The 14938-nt window shown below is 53.7% G+C and overlaps 1 protein-coding gene across 17 annotated transcripts in view; it reads left to right on the top strand.

Moving 5' to 3' along the window:
• LOC105473807 (histone deacetylase 4) overlaps positions 1–14938 on the top strand; it is a 354143-nt gene that overhangs the window by 261085 nt on the left and 78120 nt on the right. For 14 of the 17 annotated variants that reach the window (XM_011727858.2, XM_011727860.3, XM_071073707.1 and 11 more), the window contains 3 exons: positions 1475–1591; positions 1676–1874; positions 9968–10206. In XM_011727858.2, the coding sequence (XP_011726160.1) occupies positions 1475–1591; positions 1676–1874; positions 9968–10206 (555 nt within the window). The remainder of the gene's footprint in view (positions 1–1474; positions 1592–1675; positions 1875–9967; positions 10207–14938) is intronic. The other 3 variants (XM_071073705.1, XM_071073706.1, XM_071073702.1) reach the window with 1 other exon arrangement.

Genomic DNA, 14938 nt, shown 5'->3' with positions numbered 1-14938 from the left:
CATTCAGCAGACATTCCTTGAGTAGCTACTGTGTAGGGGATATAGTGGTGATAAACTATTGTCCTTTTTAGCAAAACACATTGATTCTACAAGCAAAAAGATGTTAAATATCACAGTAGTTCAAGTCCTTGGAGACTGTTGCTGCTGACCCTTCCTGTGTGGCCTTCTAATCTGTACTCCTGGCTTATGTTTGCTTTATCCAAGCCCATTCTTTAAAAGTTACATGACCTATAACCTGTTTTTCTAACTTAATGTATCATAAACAAGTGTCCAAGTAATCACCCAAGATTGTTCCTAACCCCCAGAGTGTCCTGATGTGCAATGCCCCTCCGTTCTGTTAACACCGAGGTGCTGGGGAAGCCACATTGCTCTGCCCTGCCTGCTGGGTGCTCAGCCCCACAGCCGAGGCTTCACTGGCATCAGGCCTTCTCCTTATTTCTTCACGTTGCATCCCAAGAGTGGAGCTCTAGGATCAAAGGTTAGACTGATTTTGAAGGCGTTTGCCATAGACTGCCATATTGTCCTGCAGAAAGGATGCCACTAAGTGATTTGCAGCGCTCTCAACAGCGTTTGCGGTTCCTCAAGGCCAAGGTGGTATTATCATTTTTCAAAAATGTTTGCCAATTTTTGGGGTTTCAGAATACATTTCCAGATGACCATAATGTGTTTTCCTGAACGTCTTCCGCTTCCTGAGCTCTGCCGTCACTGGTCTTCACCGCATGCTTTTCTCACTGTTAGTTGTTTGATTCGCAGGCGCTCTGTGCTGACCCTCACCTGCCTCATACATGGTTGGTATTGTTGTCATCATTGCCTGCCTTTCATAGGAGCACTTGTTTTATGATTTTCTTTTTATTTTTAATTTGTGTGGGTACATAATGTATATATTTATGGGGTACGTGAGATGTTTTGATACAGGCCTGCAATGCGTAGTTGTCACGTCATGCAGAGTGTGGGGTGCCCATCCTCTCAAGCATTTATCCTTTGTGTAACAATCCAATCATACCCTTATAGTTATTTTTCAATGTACAATTAAATTTTATTTCCTTTTTGGTTTCTGCTTTTCTTGTTGTCTGGAAAGACATGGCCAACGCCAACTACAAAAAGGCATTGTAAAGTGTATTATCCTAGAAACTGCAAAACGGCATTGGAAACTGTATTATCCTAGACTTCCTTCTGACTAGTCTGTGGTAAATAATCACACTGAATTGAAATCAACACGATGATGCTGGACAAGGTGGCAGAAGAACTCGTATCGCGGGGAGGAAACGGGAGCCGTGCATTGGGCTTCATGTTGTGGTGCGTGTTGAAATCTCATGCTCTCGTTGCTGTATCATTTGCTACGTGTATGTTTGCACTCATACATCAGAATTCAGTGCAGGCTGCCGCAGGCGTTTTCACCGTTGCTTTTCTCGGTGTATATTGCTGATGTTTGGCCGTAACAGACTGTGACAGTCATCATGTGTTCTGTCCCCAGACGAGTTTGGCACACAGACTTGTGGCGCGAGAAGGCTCGGCCGCTCCACTTCCCCTCTACACGTCGCCGTCCCTGCCCAACATCACGCTGGGCCTGCCTGCCACCGGCCCTGCTGCTGTAAGTCAGCCCCCGTGGGTCCGTGCGGCGTGGGGTGGCGGTGATGGGCCCTTCCACCCCAGCATCGCCGGCTGTGCTTTCCAGGGCACGGCGGGCCAGCAGGATGCCGAGAGACTCACCCTTCCCGCCCTCCAGCAGCGACTCTCCCTTTTCCCCGGCACCCACCTCACTCCCTACCTGAGCACCTCGCCCTTGGAGCGGGACGGAGGGGCAGCGCACAGCCCTCTTCTGCAGCACATGGTCTTACTGGAGCAGCCGCCGGCACAAGCGCCCCTCGTCACAGGTGAGCACAGATGGGCCTGGGTGCAGCCAGGCTCTGAGGCTACCCGTGCTCTGGACGGTGCCCGGCCCTCGCCTGCCTTTGGAGGAGACGAAGGCATGCCTGTCCCACCCCCACAGTTCCCAAACACACATCCCCCTCACGTCATGTAGCTGCCGTGACTGCAGTGAAAATCCACGCCTCACTCCCAGAGTCAGGTAGATGGAGTGGAAGCGGAAGTCACTTCCCTTTCTCACCTTTTGGGAGAGGCCGCTGGCTCTTGCAGTTTGGGTTCCTGTCTGGACCAAGCTGAGCCAGCACTGGAAGCCCAGAACTGACTCTCGTGGTCAGTTGGTGTTAGCAGAACTTTTACAAATGTGCACTGTCTGGGGGTGTGGTTACATTTAGAAAAATATAATTTAGAGAAAAATGGGAACTTCCTTATGAAATTACATAGCAACAGCAATGTGAAAGTATAACTTCAGAAATGAGGGAGCACCGGCCGGGCGTGGTGACTCACACCTGTAACCCCAGCAGTTTGGGAGGCCGAGGCAGGTGGATCACCTGAGGTCAGGAGTTCAAGACCAGCTGACTAACATGGTGAAACCCTGTCTCTACTAAAAATACAAAAATTAGCTGGGCGTGGTGGTGCACACCTGTAATCCCAGCTACTCGGGAGTCTGAGGCAGGAGAATCGCTTGAAACCGGAAGGCAGAGGTTGCAGTGAGCCAAGATGGTGCCACTGCACTCCAGCCTGGGCGACAGAGCAAGACTCCGTCTCAAAAATAAATAAATAAATAAACAAAGAAACAAATAAATAAATAAACGAGGGAGCCTCTACCTACCCCCTTGCCATGCGGGTCATGATTATATATCTTCACAGCTTTGGGTTTGGCTTCCTGGAAATCTGTTGTTGCCAATGAAAAGCTGAAATACCCTCAGAGCTGCCCCTGTGAAACTCTGGCAGGGAACTTGGTGAAAACTCGGGTGTGGCGTGTTGTAGGAGGCTGTGCTGCAGGATGCGTGGGACTGGGGGCTGGCTTGGGCGGGCTTGGGCCTCTGGCTTGACTAGTCTGGTGGATTTTGGTGTTTTCTTGTTTTGCGCTGCCCATGTGTCTGTTTAGACAGAGAGGATTCTTTCTTATTCCTTCTTTGCCCAGAAGCCACATGGGGCAATCTTTGTTTTGTGTCTGAGCCCCTTTCTGTTTGTTTCTCCAGAAGCTTGAACTCGTGTCCCTGCCTCTGCAGAGCACAGGAGCCCATGGTGTAACGAGGGAGGGGCAGCCCTCACAGTGCCTGTCTGAGCTCCAGCCACAGCGGCAGGCACGGGGATCTCTCTGGAGGAATGTATCTGAGATTGCGTCTGAGTCTCTTAGATGCTGCAGAGCAGCTAGCACGAGGGTGGGTAGTGAAGGACACCTGAGTTCCTCTCTCGTATCTTTTAAAAACGTAAAATATGCCTGATCCTTCAGGATTCCTGGGATTCACTTCGTGAGAGATGTTTCTGTTTGTCACTCATCTTCTTTCCTTCTCTAAATCAGTTTATGATGCAGGATTAAGTAACATGCGTAATCTTGTGTATCAGGTGTTTGGAAAACAGCCTTTTTGATAGAACCTGAATATCGAGTTTGCATGGACCTCACCTCTCTGAGAACCGTGCTGAACCCGGCATTGCTTCTTCCCCGTGTACAGTCAGTCCTCTTTTCCTCCCAGGTGCAGCTTGCTCATTGGCATGGGGACCTGCCCATGGTGCCCTCCCCAGGCTCTGTAGTGCCAGGGGGCCCATGCATGGCTGCCCAGCTTGCTCTGGCTTTGCTTTACACCTGTGCCCAGCAAGCCCCTCCAGTCCCAGGCCGCCACCTCCAAAACTGCAAGCCCCTTCCTCCTGCATGGCCTCCCCAGGTTGCCAGCGGCTCATCCTGCAAACCCCCTGGCTGGGAGCCTCCGAGCCAGTGTCACGTGTGCAGCGTAGTGCAGCCACACAGTTGCCTCTGTCCCAGCTTCCTCCTGCTCCGTGACCCTGGGAAGCCACTTGTGCTCTGTGCGCCTTGTTTTCCCATCTGGGAAGCGGGGACACTCACGGTCTGCCCCCGTGCGCCCGATGAGGGGAAGCGGGCTGTGCACTCATATGCCTCTGCAGGTGTTGGCGTCGTTGCCTTGTTCTTCTTAACCTGCCGCCTCCCATATTCTCTCACTGCCCCAGCCGGCCCCATCTGTCCTCAGTGCCTCAGGACCCTCCCCCAGCCCTGCGAAGGAGTAAGGCCCTCATTTGGAACCCGCTGGGATTGCCCCATCCTCTTGTGGGAAGAAGCCTCCTGCACAGGTTCCTGCCCCTCCAGTCTGTCCTTCTGCAGCCACCAGACTCTCCTTGAAGGCCTGGAGGCCCCCACGCCGTCTAGAGCAGTACTGGCCAGGTCAGGAGCCACCAGCCACGGGGAGCTGCCAGTAGAAAGTCAGAGTTAGAATTCAGTTGGCCAATAGAAAGTCAGAGTAGAATTCAGTTGGCCGGGCGCGGTGGCTCACGCCTATAATTCCAGCAATTTGGGAGGCCGAGGCGGGCGGATCACAAGGTCAGGAGATCAAGACCATCCTGGCTAACACGGTGAAACTCTGTCTCTACTAAAAATTTAAAAAAAAAAAAAAAAAAAACCCGGGCGTGGTGGCAGGTGCCTGTAAGTCCCAGCTACACTGGAGGCTGAGGTAGGAAAATGGCCTGAACCCGGGAGGCAGAGGTTGCAGTGAGCCAAGATCACGCCACTGCACTCCAGCCTGGGTGACAGAGCGAGACTCCATCTCAAAAAAAAAAAAAAAAAAAAGAATTAGAATTCAGTTTCTCAGTCACATGTGCACCCCACATCCAGTGCACGGCCGCAGCTGCCTGCGAATGTTCTCATTGTCACAGAGGGTCCTGGCAGGGTGGCACTGGCCTGGAGTGAAGTCCCAGCTTGTGAGCAGGAACTCCAGCCTTGTTCTACAAGCCTCGTTTCTCTTCCCTAGTCCGGCACAGCAGCCAGGCCAGCCAGCTCAATGCTGGACCAGGCCGCAGCCGGCCCCCAGAGCCAAGGCTCTTTCCCAGGGCCCTTTTCTCCATCAGGCGTGGTTCATCTGCCCCCTCGTCCCAGGCCTCCAGCCCTGCCCCAGCCCTGCCTTGTTGCTCCTTCCCTGGACCACGCTGCGTCTTCGTTTCCGTGTTCTGCCCTTTCCTGCAGTTGTTGATGAACTCCTGCTTGAGTTGGTCTCTGGACAGCAGTGCCTGTGTTTTCCTGGCCCACAGACAGACCCACCTTCTCACGGGTAATCATGGTGCATAGGTGAATAGGATATCAAAGCTAGAACAGCCCTCCAGTCACAAATGCTTTGAAACAGAGGCCTCTGTGGGTGAGGTCACCAGTGGAAACCAGAGGGGTGAGCCATGGTCCAGGGTCTCCCGGAGCTGCCTCCTACATGCCACATACCTCCAGTCAGCCCCTTTCCACACCGCTCCAGGCAGCTGCTTGCCAGTCACAGGCTTGGCGTGCCTCTTCTATTTCCCTGTTTATGTGCTGCTGCCACGGTCACTGTGGACTCAGATCTTTGCAGAGTGGCTGGTACATTCTTGGAGGTTAGTCTCTGCATAACCAGCTGAGGCGGGGAGTGGAGCTCAGGAGCCCATTCCTGGGTGAGGAGAGTGTGCAGAGCCCCATGCTGCTGCTTTAGTTGGACATAAGACTGTGGGCATGATCATTGCCTGGGCAGCCCAGCTAAGTCCTCTGTGGTGCCCGTGTGGCTGAGAAGCAGGACTTTGAGAACCGTGTAACCGTGTCACCTGCTGTCAGGACCCAAGAGACCCAGGAGGATCTTGGTAGTGCAGCATGTGGAGGAGAAGGCTGGAGACCAGGGCTGTGCCACAGGTGGGCCTAGGGAAGGTTTCCCGGAGAAGTGGCATCAGAGCTGAGATCTCAGTAGGAGCCTGCAGGTGGAGAGGGAAGGGCCCAGGTAGGGGGAGATGTGTGTGCCTGCTGGAGGTGACCTTGTCACAGATCTTTCTAGTATCCTGGCCACACACTCAGAGCATGCCACCAGCGTCTTAAGGCTACTGCCTTCCTGAACTGGCAGTGGACATCCACTGTCCCGTGGTCACACGCTGAGTGGAGGGTGCCCCTGGCTTCTTTGTTAGCAATTGTGTGCTACCGTTTAGACCTGATTTCCCCCGAAAACAGCGAGTCCCAGGAAGGGCTTGAGCACAGCTGGCCGTGGTTCATGTCCCATAACTGGCACGCGAGGCTGTGGTCCTCAGCCCTGGCCTGGCCTCAGCTCCGTCCCCAGAAGCTCAGACAGACACTGATTGGTCCAAGTGGGTCCAGAGCATGCAGATTATTCCTTGGGCGGCCAGGATTACAAACGGTGAGTCGGATCTGACTCTTGCTTGGTGTACTTCTCAATGGAAGGATTTTAAAGAATTTCACAGAAAAAAAGCAATGGAAATACACCAGATGGACTTTCAAGGACTCAGGCACCCTGAATTGTTCATCTCATGTGAATTCATCGCTTAAACAGATTCCCAGTGTGTGAAGACCAACTCTTCAAATCTGGGTCTGGAACTTGAGAGCAACCCAGTCTTTCGCCTTCTTTTTTCTTAAATCCCCATACCTGGTGGGGTGTGTCTAAGTGATGCGTTTGCAGACTCACTAATTAGTTTGGGTATTGCTGAGCAGGGTGTGCTAAAACTTAGACCCTGGTTGACTGGGTACATTCCAGGGTGCTGCCTCAGGAACTGTCATTGCAGTTACTGTGATTGCGTGTTAGAGTGTGGACTTGCAGGGGGGCTGGCCACCGAGCACAGTTCAGGCTCAGCACCAAGTCCCTCCAGCAGGAGCAGGAGCCAGCAGCCGTAGGGACACAGCCGTCCAGCGCCAAGGACCAGGGTCAGCCGTTGCTCCCGCACTGGACACAGGGAGGGGCTTCCGCCAGTGCTCTGGGCAGAAGGAGCAGAAGCTGGGAAAACCCTGGCTAAGGTGCCCAGTGGAGGAGCCCAGAGCAAGGGGCCACTGGGACCACAAGAGCCAGGCTCTGCCCCACACCCCACCCAGCACCACACAGCCAGCCCCTGCAGTTGGGTCACCGACCACAGAATTGTATCCTGATGGACTAGGATTTTATGCTCGAAAGTCCCTGACAGTATATCCTGAAGACCACATCGTGGTCTGTCATCAGAAGCTCTTGTTAATGATCTCAGGGATCCAAATTGGAAACCACCAAGCCAGCAAATCACATGGCTCTGCAGAGGCCAGGGCACCGCTTTTCAGGACACCCACGGGTAAGGTGTCCCCGTGTGTGGCGGCCCTGGGGTTTGCACCCTGGAGGCAGCGGAGTGAAACTCTGAGTGGGCGAGATAGGCTGAGAGAGAGTGAGGGGCTGGCCCCTGGGGAGTGCAACTGGAAGAGGAACAGGGCCAGTCTGCACAGGGGTCTCTGCTCACGCCAGTTCTGAAAGTGAAGCCCTGTTCCCATGGGGCATAGGCCTGTGTCCCAGAGTGAAGCTGGTGGCCTGGGAAATCCCTGGGCCCATGCAGAGGGTGGCGGGAGGCAGAGACCTGGATGAAAAGGAGCTGGGGAGCACTGTGCAGCCCCCACTCACACTGCTGGCTTGAGTCACTTGTTCCTTATCATGTGTCACGCCGGAAAGCTGAATCCTATGAAATTGGCATGTCCTTCTCCTCTTCTGCAGAGCGTCAGGCCTGGGCAGGGGACTGTGTAGCTCATCACCGCCTCCACCCCTGAATGGTATGCACACTAAGGCTTTGGGGGAAAACAATGCTAAGGAAAATGTCTTTCAGCTTCCTATTGCTTTCTGAGAAGAGACCTTTTTAGCAACTACGTAGCCTTGCATCCCCTGAAGGCAGCTTCGTGTGACTAACTTCCTTATTTCTTCCATGAAATAGTTCAATCCCACGTAATACCCACATCAACAATTGATAAATTCTGAAATGCCTTTTTTTTTCTTTTTTCTTTTTTTTTAAGACTGAGTCTCGTTCTGTCACCCAGGCTGTAGTGCATTGACATGATCTGGGCTCACTGCAACCTTGCCTTCCAGGTTGAAGCGATTCTCCTGCCTCAGCCTCCTGAGTAGCTGGGATTACAGGCGTGTGCCACCATGAGCAGCTAATTTTTGTATTTTTAGTAGAGACGGGGTTTCGCCATGTTGGCCAGGCTGACCTCAGGTGATCCACCTACCTCGGCCTCCCGAAGTGCTAGGATTACAGCCACCGCGCCCAGCCTGACATGCCCTCTTTATGGTGCTTTACTTTTTTCTTTTTTTAACCTGTTCAGGGAATGGTTCTGACATAATGCCCACGTCAACAACTGATAATTCTGAAATACCTTCTTTAGGATGGTTTACCTTTTTCTTTTTTTAACGTTTTCAGGGAATGATTCTGAATGGATTTTTAGTCATCCACTTTAATTTAGTAGCCAGGCATTGATAATAAAATTCAAGATAATGTATCTTTCCGGAAAGTTGTGGGGTTGGGTGAAAAGGGATGGTGGGTTAGAGAACACTGGTGAATAACTTTTGAAAAGGTAGCGAAGAGCAGGCTTGCTGGGGTCTTGCTGGGGGTCTTGTTGGGGGTCTTGCTGGGGGTCTTGTTGGGGGTCTTATTGGGGGTCTTGTTGGGGGTCTTGTTGGGGGTCTTATTGGGGGTCTTGCTGGGGGTCTTGCTGGGGGTCTTGTTGGGGGTCTTGCTGGGGGTCTTGCTGGGGGTCTCGCTGGGGTCTTGCTGGGGGTCTGGCTGGGTTTAGTCTGGATGTGTCCTTTGTGTTTGCGTATCACATAGTATTTCTTAAATTTAGAAAGCCCCTGCAAAGGGACTTGAGAAGCACTAAGCTGCATGCATGGCTCTCACTGGGAAGCCTGGGCTCCCCTAAACCTGATGACACACCCAGCTGCCTGGCGAGCGCCGACATCAGTGTCCTGGGGGAGGGACATGACAGGAGCTGCCACTTGCTGGCAGGCTACCTTGTATCCCTGGAGATCCCGTAGCCCTTGCAGCTGGCACGTAGCCCCACCTGGGGGCAGGAAGAGCAGGCTGCCTCAGGCAGATGCCGAGTTCCAAAGAGTCCCCCACCAGGGCCTCCAAGAGCTGGTTTGGTCACTTCCTTTGTCACTTCCCGGTCATGTGCCCTTGAGTGGGTCAGGGTCATTTTTACCCTGAGCAGCATTGTTTAGTGTTTACTCCCCTCAGGTTACCAGGGGACACTTCACGGAGCAGGGCAGAGGGTTCATTAGGTCCTTTTGCCCACAAAACCATGGAAAAATGTTAAACTACCTAAACCAACAATTTGCAGTATATACATATATATCTCTCTCGATGAAAAGCATGCAGAAGGAAAAAGTGTACTTGACTAGGTCGCGTTTTAAATCAAGATACAGATGCCAATTAAAGCAAGATCATCTCCTATCAAAATGGATTATTTTAATCAAAAAAATACAGTGTTGGTGACAGTGTGGTGAAGTGGGTACCCTCCACTCAGCTGGCAGGGATTAGCCTCATCTTTTCAGAAAGGGGTTTTGACAATATGCGTCAGGACTTTTCAAAGTGTTCATGCCATCTTTGTGTATAAAACCAGTGTTCAGAGAGACCTTAAAATGATGTCAACCCTAAGGACAATTATTTTTCTCACAACTCAGGCTGTCTTTGGAAATACCTGGAGGCTCCAGAACCGTGGCAGCCTTCCTCAGCACACTGGTGGCCCTCTCTCCCCTCCCACTGTGCTGTTCGGGCCAAACCCCACCTTTCTAGGGCCTGTGGCCCCCAGGAACAATTGTGTGGTAGCCACTCCTGGGAAGGGCTTCCTCTTTGAAACCTGCCACACGGGACTCCTGATGTTTCCTGTGTCGACCTGATTTTCCATAGAAAATTGCCTCCAAATTACGGTTCCCGTAGTTCCAAAGCACCAGCTCACGGCCCCAGCCTCAGCTGGAAGGGGCCCAGTTAGCGAGCCAGCTCTGGGGCACCAGGGCAGAGCGCCTGGGCTGGCGGGCACAGGGTGCAGTTGTCTCCATCACTTACTCAATAGCCCTCTCTCCCTCCTCTCTTCTTCCTCTTCCCCTCTGCTGTTTCTTCCTCCAATTATCTTCAGACTGGTATCTTTCAGGCCTGGGAGCACTGCCCCTCCACGCACAGTCCTTGGTTGGTGCGGACCGGGTGTCCCCCTCCATCCACAAGCTGCGGCAGCACCGCCCGCTGGGGCGAACCCAGTCGGCCCCGCTGCCCCAGAACGCCCAGGCTCTGCAGCACCTGGTCATCCAGCAGCAGCATCAGCAGTTTCTGGAGAAACACAAGCAGCAGTTCCAGCAGCAGCAACTGCACATGAACAAGGTGGGTTTGCCGGCGAAGTGCTCCCGGGCCCCAGGGTGTCTGTGTGTTGCACGCTTCAGCCTCAGCCTTCAGCACTGGCCCCTTTCTGACCTTGAGGGGGGGCATGAGGCAGAAAGAGGGAACTGGGGAGGCACATGCTCTGGCCCACGGCACAGAGCTGGGCAGGGGCAGAAGGGATGCTGCTGGGAGCTTGGGCTCAGGAACAGATCACCTGCAGCGGGACGCGCAGGGCCAGTGCCCTCTCCCAACAGCCCACATGAGTTCAGTTGGACCACGTCCTGCCCATGGTGGCGCATCAGTGCCAGCGAATGGAATAGTCTACTTGGGCAACACTTTTTTCTTGGGTTTCCTAAGGCCATTTACTAAACATATCTTTAAATAAACCAGCAACCCACAGTGCCCATCTTCCAGACCATCCAGCACTTGCAGACTGCCTGAGTGCATAAGCAGCGTGTACAGGGCCAGGGGGGCCCGGGTGGAGTTGTACAGGTGCAGAACTCCAGCAGGAAGTTGAAGGGACACTGTCAGAGCTGGTTCTGGGCCCGGGCCAGCCCACAGAGGTTTACGTAACCTACAGACATCTTGAAAGTCACTCAGATAAGTCCATTTTCAGGAGGAGTTAGTAGGCAAGGCTAGCGTTGCAATGCTGGTGAAGAGGAAAACTAACGTGCTGAAAATGTGTTGATCAAATGCTGGCATTTGAAATAGAGCAACTTTAAGATAAGAGATGAGATGAGCTGCTGTGGATATAGTCCAGCAGTTCCTCAAAAGGTTGGACACAGCCACCACATGGCCCCACAGCTCTGCTGCCAGAGGTGAAAGCACACATCTACACGTAAACTCACTCAGACATTCACAGCAGCCTGAGTCCCTGTGTCAGGCCGTTCCCGCACTGCCGTAGAGAAACACCTCAGACTGTGTGATTCATAAGAAAAGAGGTCTGATTGGCTCCTCGTTCTGCAGGCTGTAGAGGAAGCATGGTGCTGGCATCTGTTTCTGGGGAGGCCTCAGTCGTAGCGGTAGGCAAAGGGGGAGCGGGCGCATCACTTGGCAAGAGCCGGAGCAAGGGGTGGGGAGAGGGGCCACACACTTCTAACCGACCGGACCCCACCAGAACCCACTCACCAGTGAGGACAGCACCAGCGGACAGTGTTCAACCGTTCATGCCAAATCCAGCCACGTGATCCGGCCACCTCCTGCCAGGTCCCACCTCCCGCCAGGTCCCACCTCCCGCCAGGTCCCACCTCCAGTATTGGGGGCTACGATTCAGCAGGAGATGTGGGCAGGGACACAGATCCAAACCGTATCAGCTGTAATAACTACAGATCCAAACCGTATCAGCTGTAATAACTATCAGTCGCAATAGCCACATTACATGGCAATAGCCCAGGTGTCCATCCTGTGATCCGCGGCCACACGCCGGCACACCGGAGTGTCAGCCATAAAGCGGAATGACACTGACATCCTGCAGCACGGAAAAGCCTTAGAAGCAGGGTGCAGGCACAAGAGGCCGCGTGTGGTGTGAGGAAGCAGGGTGCAGGCACAAGAGGCCGCGTGTGGTGTGAGGAAGCAGGGTGCAGGCACAAGAGGCCGCGTGTGGTGTGATTTCATGCACATAGAACGTCCACAGCAGACAGACCCACAGAGACAGGATGCGGAGTTGTAGGTGCCGGGCCTGGGATGCTGCGGGCAGACGGGGAGCATTGCCAGGGGAACAGCATCTCTTTTTTAGGGATGTTGAAAATATTCCAAAATTGGACTATGGTGCAACTCTGTAAATATACTAAAAACAACAAGTGATACCATTTAAAAGCGTGAATTGGATGGTATGTGAATTATATCCCAATAAAGCTGTTACAAGGAAGAAAGAGGATGAGTTGATGCGAGGGGAACGTCTGGGGTCTGGGGTGATTTTCAGAAGAAACGTTGAGAAACCTGTGGCAGATTTGGAGAGACGGAATCGTTTCTCGGTTGATTGTCTCTCCTGTAAAAGTGCGGCCCCGACTCCACCCTGCCCCCGTTGCTTCCCTGGATTTCAGGACCAGTCCTGGGTTGTCCGCCTGTCCGGAGGCTCAGGGTCTTCTGTGGTTTCCCTGAGGGTGAAAAATTGGGGTTAGGATTGGGGAGGAGACAGACTTTCCAGCACAGGTAGACAGGAGTTGGAAGGTGAAGTACCAGGATCCCCAGCAAGTGCAGAGGCAAAGCTGTGGGGAGCGAGCCCTCCACCGCCAGCACTGCTGCCTCTTCCGGCAGCCCTGACCTCCTGATATCATTAACCCCTCCCGCCTGCCTCATCCCAATTTCCTTCTCTCAAGCCCCACGGTTCCAGCCTAGAAGAAGAGTCAGCTCAGCCCTGGCAGTGGTCGAAGGCTTTGATTGCGTGGTGTCCAATCCAGCGGGGCTGATGTGGGGAAGGCCTCTGGGAGATGGCAGCTGGCTGTGGCCCAAATCCATCCCAGTGTGTGAGCCATCATGGGGCTGCAGGCTCAGGATTGAGGAGACAGGCCCCTTGGGGCCTTGCTCCAGGGTGGCAGCCGCGTCAGACCAGATGCCCAGCACAGGCCACAGCCTGGCCCCTGCTGCCCACTGGGCATCACAAAATAGGCTCGCCACCCCCACCCCACATGCCCCTCCCCCGCCAAGCCCTCATCACTGGACAGCAGGGAACACATCAGAAATGGGTGGGACACCCAGCAAATCCCCTCACTGGGACGGTAAAGGCACAGGCTGTGGGCATGCCGGGCGCCTGCTAGGCATCTTTACTCCCAGGTGTCAAAAGCACTTTCACATCCGTCTTCCTAATGCCAACCTAGGTTTGTTAATTTTATTATGTCATTATCTGAGCGATGGGGTAGGAGGTTTGAGGAAGACAGGAAGCACCTGTTGACATGACTTATACTCTTGAAGGATTCAGAAACCGGGTGCTCTCACTGGAGTTGGTTCTGTGATTGATTTCTGGGAGTGAATGACAGTTGATTGAAACGTTTAGACAGTGTTTTCCCGGGACGCCCAGGAAGACAAGGATCTTACCCAGGCTGCCTAACACTGACGTCCCCACCCTTCCTCTTGGAGGATGATGTCCCCAGGGGCTTGTTCCCTGAGGGCATCTGCCCAGCTCTGGCAGCTGTGAGCCCTCCTGTCCCACGGCTCTGCTCCAGCCTACATCAGGGTTGCAACTGGGCCCGGGTTGGTCTGCCCCTCCTTCAGCCTGTACCTTAGAGAGAGGTGCTTTGGAAGCATCACTCTGAATAAAAAAGGAAGAGAGAAAGAGAGGCAGCCTGTGCCTAGCCGTGGTGTTCCCCGCAGCCATATGCAGCCACTCTAGTTTTCCCGAGGCCCGCAGCCTGCAGAGCTGCCCATTTTGCCTGAGAAAACTCCACCAGGTGGACAAGATCGACCCCAAGCTGGCTCTGCTCTCCTCTCCCTGGCCTGTGGTCGGGATGGTGGCAGGTGATTTCCAACTGCGTCAGCTGCTACTGCCCGTGCCTTGTACACAGTGGTGTTCAATACTGGCTTGCTGCATAAAGGAACTTTCTGGAGAACGCACGCCATCAGAGGGCGAGTGGAACAGAAACTCTGCAGGTGAAACTGGCCCTCCGTGTTCACTGGCCATGTCTGGACCTGGCCTGAGTTATGTGTGGTTTGCGAGCAGTGGGTGATGTGCGTCCAGGTGAAGTACCTCTTTCTATTAAAAGAGGACATCGGAAGGCGTCCTCCACCCCCAGAGCGAGAAGCCTTACTGCTGAAGGTGGTTCTTCCAGTGGTTTCTGGACTCCGCGCAAGAACCTGCCTCCTGCAGAGTGGAGGGCTCAGGGCTGTCTCCCTTTAACTTGACATCCTCAGTTTTGAATATGAAAACCAGGACTCGTATTTTGGGTGGTCTAATTATGAATGTGTCCAATTGTTTTAAAATACTGGCAGTTGACCAGTTCGATTTTGACCCTGAACTCCCACCTGACTTTTTAAAAATGTAATTCCAAATATGGAGGTGCATTTGTTCTTCCTGAATTGATGAAAGGGGGCTCTCAGTGTCCCCAAGGCCCTCAGACTGCACAGAGCTGCTTCAGTTATTTGCCTGCGTCCAGCTCGCCTCCCAAAGGCAGCTCTGCAGTGCGGCCCCAGCCCACAGCCCAGCCAGTGAGACTCGGAACTGAATGTCAAAGGAGAGGGAGAGAGAGAAGGAGGCTTTGTTTGCGGCCGTGGCCCAGGGAGGTGACCCACAGGCGCCTGCGTCAGTGCCGAGGCACGGGGCCTGGCCTGCGTCACAGAGGGCTCTGACGTGGCGCCACTGCCAAAGTGACGTCCTCCTCATGCCCCGCCTGAGAGCCCGAGCCCGATCCCCACGGTGTGGAGATGATTCCTCCTCCAGGCCGAGGGCGTTCTGCAGCGGTGGACACTTCAGAGGCTTCATCCTCGTGAAAGGAAGGAAAAAGACCTGGGAATGTTGTCACTAAAGGACACTAAAGAGACGTGGCCCCTGGCAGCACACGCCATCTGCAGCCAGCCCGCAGAAGGGCTGTCCAAGAGCCCTCGGAACAGTGGGGAGGTCTGGTGATACACAGCACGGGAGACGCGGCTGCCAAAAGCCTCCGGCGAGTAGGTTGCAGTGGCCCCGGGGGCCCTGAAACAGCCCCCCAGGAAAAGAGGCTGACCCCCGCTACCTCCACTGCCATTCATCTGTGCATAAGAGAAGGACGTTTGAGATTTTCTTACAAAGTTCTTGAAGTTTTTC

The sequence above is a fragment of the Macaca nemestrina genome, chromosome 11 (genome assembly GCF_043159975.1).
Source record: "Macaca nemestrina isolate mMacNem1 chromosome 11, mMacNem.hap1, whole genome shotgun sequence".
Lineage (NCBI taxonomy): Eukaryota > Metazoa > Chordata > Mammalia > Primates > Cercopithecidae > Macaca > Macaca nemestrina.
This window is presented reverse-complemented; position numbering and strand designations above follow the sequence as displayed.